At 42.2% G+C, this 11,246-nt stretch overlaps 1 protein-coding gene across 1 annotated transcript; it reads right to left on the bottom strand.

Moving 5' to 3' along the window:
- Nucleotides 1-2,834: 2,834 nt before the first annotated feature.
- edn2 (endothelin 2) lies at nt 2,835-10,115 on the bottom strand. Its single transcript, XM_005927973.3, has 5 exons — nt 7,360-10,115; nt 6,687-6,831; nt 6,434-6,547; nt 5,752-5,835; nt 2,835-5,648 (listed from the first exon to the last, which is right to left on the bottom strand). The coding sequence occupies exons 1-5, from the start codon at nt 7,427-7,429 to the stop codon at nt 5,582-5,584; spliced, it is 480 nt and encodes a 159-aa protein (XP_005928035.1). The 5' UTR covers nt 7,430-10,115; the 3' UTR covers nt 2,835-5,581.
- Nucleotides 10,116-11,246: the final 1,131 nt, after the last annotated feature.

Genomic DNA, 11,246 nt, shown 5'->3' on the forward strand with positions numbered 1-11,246 from the left:
AAGATAATTCATCATTTTATTTGGGGGGGGGGGTCATAGCCCCCCTAACCTCCCTGGAAATTACGCCCCTGACTTTTGCAATGCTAAAGTGCTGGAATGAGTTAATGTATAGATATGTTAGAATGAAGCATCATCTAGTGATTTCTGAAACTTGTTTACACTCCCCAAACGACTGTATTTAACTGCTAAGTGCTAATTTGATAAGTGTGTATGCAATAACAAGAGGAAAGGGACCTGGGACCTGAGTCACACAATCATAATTTACCATCAGCCAGCATGTTGGATCAAGCAACAAAAAAACAATAACAAAAAAAAACAGGCTGCATTGAATAAAACAAAGCAAAGCATTTAGTGTTATGGCAACAGAGTGATTAAGGTTACAATCTCAATCCCCACATCCAGCCCATATCAGTTCCCTAGACAAACAACAAGCGTGCTGCTGTTTTCCTTTGTTTCTTTTCCTCTCCTGGTTCGCTCTTGTGTTAAAGGAATTTGGGAAGAATGCAGAAAAAGCTTCCTGTTTTCATTCCGCACTCTTAGTCAGCTATTAACACTTTGTAGCACACCGGGGGGTCTATGAGTTCTCGGTGACGTCAGAAAATAAGTAGAAATTGAGACACAGGTTCATATTAATACTTAATGGCCTTGTTTGTTTTCCAGTCTTGAGATTCTTCCGCTCCTACACAACTGTGATGCCGTTTTGTTGCACGCTACGCAAACAAGAAAAACCACATCACGTTATTGTGTGATTGATTCTGAACAGAGCCAGTTCCTCACCTATTGTTACCGTGTCATTGCTTAAACACTTGACCTGTATCTCAGGACGTCCTGCAGATAATACAGAACATAAAGTCACGAGCATCCTCTTTAATAAACAATTTCTGAGCTCACGTCTCTCTCGGGGAGTAGTTTATCTTAACAAAACATCAGTTTATGGCGCAACGGGAGCACAGATTCCCTACCACAGCGAGATAACCACCACACATTGCGCTGTGGAGAAAAGAAATCCTGTGTGCTGTAACCACATGCTTCTATTTATTTTGCTCTGGCCCTCATCAGGCTGACTGCGGGCCTGCTTTGTGGTTAACTGTTAAGCACAGTCGCAGCTAGACACATCAAGTGAAGTGAAGGCTGGGATAGGTTTAGGGTCTGCTGTCAGCTACTGAAGCTTTAAACATATGGGTGGGTTCTACAAAGAGCTTCACTCCCTACTTTCAGAAAGGCGCTTTTCTCAAATTCAAAAGACTAAAGTCAGGTTTCTCTCCCAGTCATTTTTATGTTTTATAGCAGTTTCACAGAAAGACCCGCCCACTCAGTCTTTTCCGTCAATAAGGAAACATTTAATTTATGAAAACTATAAGAATAAAATAAGGTTACCTGGACAAATGATAAAAAATTTAGATCACTGGAAATGTGACTATATGACTTTCTGTGTCATCCACAAAACATTTTTGGCACGCAACAGTCATAGTGGTTGCTGCCAAACTAGAAGGAAGATGAAAATGTGGCTACACCCTTGAGTATTGTTGACACACTAGGTGTAATGTGGGTTTCACTTGTGTGGGCTAGTTGATCTGGTCTGTGGTTCTGCTTTGGTTAATGTTCACACTGACTTTTTATAGACCAATCAAGAGTTGCAACATGACTTTATACAGACCAGTGAGTAAGTAACTTGGTGCCAAAGCATAAAAAATAGGATGAAGGCCCCAGAATCTAAGAATGGTTCCTAACTGATTAGTACATATGTCACTTCACTGAAATCTGTTGCTTCCTAAATAGCTATCAGGGGGATTTATTCGTTTATCTACTGAATTCACACAGACGCCGCATACCGTGAAGCTGTTGGTCCGTGTCACAAATGACAAACATCAAACGTTTTCGTGTGAAAAAGCTATTCCCCATAAATAGCATTTTGGCCACCTGTCAGACAAAGCAGCCATACCCTGATAAAGAAAAAACAACCTATCAGTCACTGTACAGTTGCTATGATGGGGCAAACTGTGTATATCATTGTTGTAGCCCTCTGGAAGTTGTCCACTCCTGATTGTGGATTTGGGCTGAAATACCTTTGCTAAGTCGTCAGGGCGATATGTCCCCTCTGAGGGGTCTTCAGAACAGAAGTGGGACAAGCATGAAACAGTGGCCTACCTTAAAAGTTATGCTGACAGTATCAAAAACTGGATTTCTAACTATGTACACCTACAAATGCACTGACTTTTAAAAAAAAAACAATTTCATCAATGAAACCAGATTAGAACTAAACAGGCACACACTGTTTGGGAGGCTGTGGCTCCCGAAGTAAACAGGAGGAAGTCAGGGTTCAATGCTAAACTCCAGCAGTCAGCATGTCCTTGAACTAAATAACTGAACCCCAATGCAACCATGCTGAGAAAAGAAAAAGAGCTGTATGAATGTGTGTGGCTGGGTGAATGAGGCTTGCAGTAAAAAGCACTTTGAGTGCTCAGTCAGAATAAAAAAGTTCTATCTAAGCAGTACAAGTCCATTTATAGTTTGTTATCTAATGGCTGGAAGTGGATCTGGTAAAATATAACCAGTATATAACCAGTATACAGGAAACACCATAACTAGAATGTCAAGTTGCAAACTGTGTGGTAAAAAATATTCAGATTGACACCTGAAGTCAGGAGACTGAAAGCAGCTTGTCAAGCTTTTTTCAAGGGTGCTGCAACATAATCCACCTGCGAGCACCTCTGCACCTCACCAATTCTCTTCTGCATCTTCTGTTTTTCAACCAAATCTTTTTTGCTATAATTTTCTCCTCTCCAGAGTTTTCTCTGTCCTTGGGAGTAGATGAAGTTGTGCTGGAAACTTCTCTTCTGTTCCTCGGGTGAAGCTGTGGGTATTTTCAAACTTTTTATTTGACAGAACAGTGAAAGGAGTGGACAGTAAAACAGGGAGAGAGTTGGGGGAAGGGCATGCGTTTGGCACGTGGGTCACCCACTCGTCCAGGTGAGAAGGGGGAAGCTGTTAACCAGCTGAAAATGGAGTGGTGGAAGTGAAAGTGGAAGTTCTACTCCAGTGGCAATGGCTGTTTTCAGTCCCACTGCCACAGGTACAAAATCAGTCTGCTTTTAAAAACATTTATGAAAGAATTAGTCGTTGAAAAGAACTTTCTGAATTCAGTTGTATCTGTTGTATCTGAATTTTGGTGATGTGTGTGTCTTTCTGCACAATGCTGTGTTAGTCTGTGTTCCACTCATTATATGTATAGGCAGGGTGTGGGTGTGTACATGTGTGGCTGGAGGATGGAGAACAGCCACATGCAGGCCTGATGGGTGTGGCCCTGCAGGAGGACTGGCCACACCTGAAGTTCCTGCCACACACCTGTTGGTGATCAGGGCTTAGGAGAGTGTTGAAGCTCCCACCGGTGTGGGATCATTGAGTTGTCTACCCAAGTTAGTGTGTGTCAGCGCACGATGGTGCAGTTCGTGTATGCCCACCGGGGTTGGTATTGATGGTTGTTTTTGTGGTTTTCCCCCCAGGTGGAAGAGTGGACCAGAACGGCAGCACACACAGGGTGTGCGAGAACACAACAGCGGGGAGCACAAGCACACAGAGTTCAGGGGGGCAATGGGGAGTTATTGTGTTTACAGCCTTCACTGTAAATAAAGTGCACTGTTTGCATCGCAGAACCATGCGTTTTGGGTCCTCATTCCCCCGTATCCCCACAGTCTGCCAGCCTGACCGTGACAACAACAAGACAGTTTGAGATATGTCTTCCCTCCTACATTTTCCACCATCAACTTTACATGGTACAGTCCAAATCTCTTCTTTCATTCACATCAGCACAAAAACTGTGCACTGGGAGCTTCATCAAATGGGTTTAAAGCAGCTCCTTTAGGTGCAATGTGTAGGTGACTCAGTACTTTTGTCTATATGGTGTAACTGGTTAAGTTTGCAGGTCTTTAATCAGCACATTTACTCACTGCAACCTGTCTGCAGGAGCCCATGACAACATTAGGCCTTAAAAAAACATCCAATCTCTGAAAAGCTTAAACAACTATCTCATCCTTTTGTTTAAGTCTTCAGTCATCTGATTTAGAACAACCAAACCCTGCACATCACCTTTATGTGACTAAACTGACATAAACAACGGGATTATTTTAAGTAAACAGAACAGTGAGTACCTACTTAATGTTCATGGAACTGGTTCATGACCATTTTTCTTCCCAGAGCTGCTAAAAGCAAAACTGATCATGAACCAAACATGAACTTGTGAGGATATTTTCAACATCGCAATGTTTTCATGCTTGTGTAAGAGAGAGAGAGGCCAAACTCTACAGACAGCTGGGTTTTAGTTTGAAACGGGTTATTTACAGTTGAAAGTTGATCAGGAAAGACATAAAAATGAAGCAAGATTCTTCATAAAAATACTTTGATGCAGTTTTATTTTCTCATACAAAATTCAGCACATCATAGAAATATAAATACATCCTTGAATAAATTAGAAAATAAATAAAGTTTTCTATTCAGAATTATTGCTATCATTTTCATATCAGCATGAAACCTAAAGCTGGTCAACTTTTCACCATAAACAGCAGTGAGATATTTGAGGATAAATGCTTTCTGAGGCTCCACGCGTCCGCCACTTCCTGTGGATTCAGACCGAGCAGATAGAGTGAATGGCTTTATTGCACAGAAAAGAATAGAGACCAGAGGTGTTAGCGCAATGTTTGCAAGTGCATTGACTTAAGAGTTGTAGTTTCTTGCTTGCTAATTGCAGATAAGTTGGGGGAACATTTGTCACAGGAGAAAAACAATGGCTGCATTTTTTTATTTTTTTTTTGGCAAGCTGCACATCATTGAAATCTCCTGGCTTATCTTCAATCAAAAGATTAAATAGGACCTATGCAGTAAATACTTGAGCCAAGACAATAGATCTGCTGTGCTGCTGCTGTTATGCAAACACAATGTGTACTGCATATGTGTGTGCGGAGGAGCTGACAATGGACCTCGTATAAAGCTAATTGTTTCTTAGATAAATCCCAAAGATATGACCTTCATTTCACAGCGGCAATGTGCGCTGAAAGTGAAGAAGCTGCCATTTTCAAGTACTCCCTAATCATTTAAAAAAAAGCTATGCCCTAAGCAGGACAGCAGATTCCAGCTCTGATACAGAGGAATATTGAACCAAATCAAAGAACTACACAAAAAAAATCATTTCAGTGCCATCTGAAAAACTAAACATGGAGCTGATATGACTGTGGAATAACTATCCCATGTTCTTCTGTAGGCGAGTTGTAGATTTCAAATTGTTCATACAGACATTCACAATCAAATTCCTGGTCGAAAGTTGGTAATCGTAAGCTTTCTTCACGTCACTGTCTTCTAGTCTATGAGCAATGACTTTCCTCCTCCACCCAGCAGCTGGGGAGCTGCCAGTCTTTGCTGCACTGTTGATCAAATGCTTGGTCCACTGTTCGTTCTGTCTTCCGTTTTTCCACCTTTCCATGACACATTTTGAAAGCTGTGTGCTTGAATTGAAGGCAGGAGTTTGTAGTCCTTGCAGGCTGACCAGCTCCTGCTTTTCCTTCAGCGCTCTACCTCCCTGTTCTACTCTTTAATTTGCTGACTCCAGAACAGATGAAACTTCTTTAGCCTTTGCTGTGTTAGTCTTGATAATATCTCTGTGGGAAAAACCAAAGAAACCAGGTTAGACATGTTTCATGTATCTGAGAAATGGAGAAACCCAACTTTACAACTTGATCCTTGAATTAAGTCTTCATTTACCTTAAAGACGCCAGTAATTTGTTGCTTTTCATGCTTCCAGATTCAACGAGGGGCTCTGCGACATGAGTCCTGAGATCCTCTGAGCTGTGGAAAGATGGACAATCGACATCAAAACAAGGAAGGAAATTGGAACTTTACAAACTGGGAAGTTATATAGTATTTGAAGCACAGTTAGTTCAGGATTATCCTTGCTCTTCCCTGGGATTTAAAACCAATATATTTCAGATGCCTTAAGAATGCAGGGTGCGGCTTACAAAATACCTCTGCGGATAACATCTAGCAGAGGTGACAAATTCATACTGGCGCTTACATGGCCAAAACAACTCAAAGGACGTCAATCATTCCCTTGCACAAAAGCAGAAATGTAAACTTTCCAAAAATAGCAGCCCTGCTAATAAACCTTTGTGATTTCTTTCAAGGCCTTCAGCAGGTATGCGGGCCTTTCTTATTGCTACGACTGCTACCCTCATATTGCACTGCCACTATCATTTCTCTGTGACTCACCCTCCCCATCGACATATTTTCAGGCTCATCACAAAGATCTGATACAGACTGAAAGGAGACACATAAGCTACTTTGATACAATCTAGGAGGCAAATGAGGGTACGTGAGGGGAAATGCCAGCTTTGCTTCAGGTGTAGGTAGAAGGAGGAAGAAAAGCTAGAAAGGAAGGAGTTTTCACCTTTTATGGCAGAAACCGTGGCAGGTTTTATCGGCTGCACTGAGGCATTCACAACGTTCTGTTGACCGGCGACGGCGAGACAGGGAACTACCCAGGCCGTAAGGAAGGAGTTTACTGTAAATGAAAAATGATATCATTCAATGAAGGCATCTTGGATTAGGTTAAAAAGCACACCTGAGTTCTTCCCCTTGGGTTGGGGTAAGGGTTTATGATGCTAACAAATGTAGCTCACTGAAGTATTCTGCAGCCTCACCTTGGTGTGTTTACCCAGATGATATCAAGGTGGCAGAAGTAGATGCATTCTTTATCGTCCCAGTTGTTACAGGAGCAGCGCTTGGTCCTGATATGTTGCAGATGTGGAGCCTGAGCAGGCTGCTCTGATAAGGGGAGTCCACAACCTAGCAAAACACAAATATGTTTTTTTTTTAAATCCTCCAACCAAATCTTGCATTGTGGTTAGTGATTATCACATGGAAATATAGACAAAACACACTCCAACAAGGTAAAAAATGCAGTGGTGATTGTTATTAGGGCATGTTTATCATTATTATACATCATGTCAAAGTCAAACAATCCCACATGTTCTCTAGAAGTGCAGTGGTTAGGAAGCGATTACACTTGAATCAAAGGAGTGGTTGCTTATTAAAGGAAAGTCTGCTGTGGTTGACTGAAAACAGCAAATACAGCACTGTATTTACACTTTCTCTGGTGACTAACTCAAAGAGGGTCAAAGACTCTTTTTCTTATTTTAGTCAACTTCAAAATTTAACTCCTAACATGTCATTTACATATCCCTCAATTCTAGAATAAACTGATAATATAGTGTAGAGTGAAGAGCTGTTGTAATTCATTTATTGTACTTTGCCATCAGATCTACAAAAGTTGCCATAATATTTTAAAAGAAAATTGAAGAAACAGTTTCTCACCTTCTTGCAGAGCCACACAGATGATGAACAAAGTCAGTATCTTGCATGTGAAAGAAGCCATCATTCTCATTGAGTGTGAGTAAAGTTGCAGACCCAGATGTGTGCGCACAGGTCCTGTGTTTAGAGGCTGAAGAGCAGCAGCAGGTGCTTTATGCTCCAAGCCCCAGCCAACATCTACTTATACCCCGTGGCCACTCCTCCACTCGTCTTTCTCACTTAGGCTCCACCTGCACTCCCGCCAACTCTGATCCTAGAAAACATGTTCACATTCCTGCATGGTCCTTCACAGTCGCAACAACAGCAGGAAAAACATGTAAGGAAGTTCTGAGTAATCCACGTTTCCCTTTGTCATTCCTGCTCGGCTGGAGACACAGAGACTGTTTTCCACAGTGTCTGCAGATGCACTGGAATTCAACCAAAAGTGAACATTTGAGTGTTTTACGCGTCAGACTCAGAATAATAAATAGCACCCAAACGACAGCAGGACAAAGCAGGAGTGAGCTGTACCCTGCACGGTGCACAGGGTGGATTTTTAGTAGCCTACGTGAGAATTCGGCTGAGATTAAGATAAACAGTTGTTCTGTCTTAATCTCAAATTGAGAGTGAGATTAAGACGCGACAAGCAGGTGTGTGTTTCATTCAGACTTTTTGTGTCAACATATATAAGAACAAAGAGTATGAGGATGTGGTGTAGATACAGATGTAGGCAGCGGTTGGTTTGCGTGTGCTGCGGCTGATGTGCGCCTGAAAGGATCACGGAGAGCTGTCAGGAAAGCGAGCACATGGCACACCGTACCGCCGCACAGCATCGATACCTCTGTGCGCAGCAAACGCTGACCCTCGATACACAGACGCCTACCACATCAGCTGTCTGCAACCCACGCACACGCCACCGGGCGTACACTGCAGGTCCAGTGATACACACATCTCAAGCTTGACCGCATCCTGGCTGCCCACGCGGTGAACTGTAAAAGCACGTCATGCAGAGACCCTCGGGTATTTTTCCCTCTTATTACCTATAGAATGGATTCTGTCCTTCATGTTTAGAAAGACGTACCGGCAGTATGTGATCAGACTGGACTGCTCGGTGGGAGAGAGGGAATGCGATTAACTTGGAATGAGACCCTTCAAATAGAGTCGTTCAGTCGAGTGCATGATGCTTTTGCCAGTAAGTACATTAAAAAACAAACAAACAAACAAAACCTGATTGTAACCGCACAGCATTTTGTTAGCTTCATTACCACAAAACCTTATCTTTGCCGTGCAGGAGCCATGTTTGGGAAGAAAGGAGGTTATCATTCAATCCATGTAATTTAATATTGCACCAGTTTGCTAAAACACTCACCTCTCTGAAGCTTTGCATTCCAAATTAAACTTCCATAATTCTAAATGTTCAGCCATTTCCAGCTGGTCTGGTTTGCTCTATAGTTCAAAAGTTTCCTGAATCTTTTGATATTTTTCATGCTCCACACTCACTAGTCCCATCCCTATCCCCACTCAAGTGACTCTTGGTCCACTTATGCTTACCTGTCGGAAAACAAGCTACAAATGCCCCTAAATAAGGATTTAAAAATGATGAGACAAACTTTTTTATGTTGTACAATCCAACAACTTAATATAATACCTGAGACAGACTGCCAGGTCTTCATCTATTGCAGAAACACTGCAAACTCCTGTTTGTACCAGGATCTGGACTCAGACACAGGATGCTGAGATCAAAGTTCTTATAACAAAGTTCAGATTGAAAATGTACCGATAGTGTTTGTGGGGCTTTTTCCCCAGAGAGCTAGTCCAAGTCCAGTTTCCTCCACAGATATCTCCACAGGTAGTTAGCACAACAGAAGAGTAAAGTTAAATCCACACAACGTGCTAACACAAAGAATAAACAACTCACTGGAACTGGAGCAACACTTCCACTGAATGGGTGGAAAAAATCTTTCAGCCCCTGCCATAAGTAACTGTGACACAGGCTTGCAGGCGAGTGACTACATGATAATTTCCAGGTTTGCTGACAGGAAGATGAAATCTGGAGGAAGCTCCACCTCTGTAAAGCAGAGACAGGTGTGTATGTGTCAGCACAGAGGTGTGGGGACAGATGGAGCAGATAGGGGAGAAAAATAAAGAAGGTAAGTCAGCAGTGGAGGAAAAGTGTGTCGAGGACAAATAAATGTTATGTTTCAGGATTATTTCATTTGGTGTGAGCTTTTTATCATTTTTATCATTTTCTCAAAAGCCTAACACAATGGTTATAAAATCAAATAATATATTCACTGCAGTGAAGTCAGTACCATAATAAACCCGTGTCCTCACACGTGGAAAATGAGCACACTGAGCACAGGTGACCTTGAGGACAGACAGGATGATATCAGCACGGTTCATGTCAGAGAGGATCGTTTCTAAAAGGGACGAAACAAAAGCCGGCAGCATCAAGGCTGTGACACACGACATGTAGCTCTCCGTCTCTGTACTTAACTTTTCCCTGTTGTTTTTCCATTCTGAGCAAATAGACCAAATCAAATTATGTCATAAAAAACACACAAAAACATCCAACCACAAAAAAGAGCAAACAACGCTGAAACCGCAGTGAAGTGATCTGTGCTGCTCCATTGAATGGGACAACAGAATCAAATCACAAGCTTCATGTTTTTAGGGGGAAAGTGTTTCATTACAGTATCTCACTTATATGTTGGGTGGTGATTGTGTTTCTTTTGGTACAGAAAACTACAGGGTGGGCCATTTATAAGGATACGCCGTAATAACATGGGAATGGTTGGTAACTTGTAAATAACTCATGAAAGAATAAAGTTACGTTGAAACCAAGAACACCATTGTTTTTCTTGTGACAGTACCAAGAAGTTTGATGTGTCACATGCCTCTCTTCCTATTGAAAAAACAAAAGTTGTATCCAAGATGGCCGACTTCTAAATGGCCACCATGGTCACCACCCATCTTGAGGAGTTTGTCCCCTCACATATACTAATGTGCCACAAACAGGACTTTAATATCACCAACCATTCCCATGTTATTACGGTGTATCCATATTAATGGCCCACCCTGTATTTTGCGAAGGTTAATTATGACGCACCTCCATCCTCCACTGCAACTTACAGTTTGCGCCTCCTTTCCTATATGATGCAAACCAAGGATGCAGCGCCGGAGATGATATTAGGTCAGAGTTTCACGGGTGTGGCTGTTCCACCGTCATTTGTACTTGGCTTCATTGCAAAACTCGGACAACAGGAGAGATTTTGTAAAGGTTAGATATCATGTCTCGTGTTTTTAAAATACACATATCCCAGTCTGCAATTAATACAATACAAAATACTACATAGAGTGCACTATACAGGTCATCGGATGTTCAAGATGGGCTTTACATCTTCCAACAACTGCTCACACTGTCAAGGCAATACACCAGACAATTACATCCACGCTCTTTGGTTCTGTCCACCAGTGCAAAAGTTTTGGCGCGAGATATGTGAAGACTTATCAAAGTGTCTGAAATGTAACATTCCAACTTCCCCCTTAGTGTGTCTACTGGGCAGCTTAGATAATGTCACTTCAGAAAAGAATATAGCCCATATGATCTTCACTGCCCTATGCATAGCCAAGAAAACAGTCCTCATGAACTGGAAAAATAAAAATAATCTTAATTCTAACCAATATAGAAATTATCTATTAGATTACATTAGTCTTGACACAGCCTCTGCCACCACATTAGATCAATTGCTCTGGGCCCCTTTTATCAGCTCCATCACCTAGTGGGGGTGGGGGGTCATAGTTTGGTCCCGCCTTCACTGTTGTGATTGGTGAGGGGGTAGGACAGGCTTAGGGCGTCGGGGGGTTCCCCGGAGGCATCTTCCTTGGGGGCTCAACCCGGGGTAGCGGTC

Source organism: Haplochromis burtoni, unplaced genomic scaffold, assembly GCF_018398535.1.
Source record: "Haplochromis burtoni strain Fernald_Lab_line unplaced genomic scaffold, NCSU_Asbu1 Contig_10, whole genome shotgun sequence".
Classification (NCBI taxonomy): Eukaryota; Metazoa; Chordata; class Actinopteri; order Cichliformes; family Cichlidae; genus Haplochromis; species Haplochromis burtoni.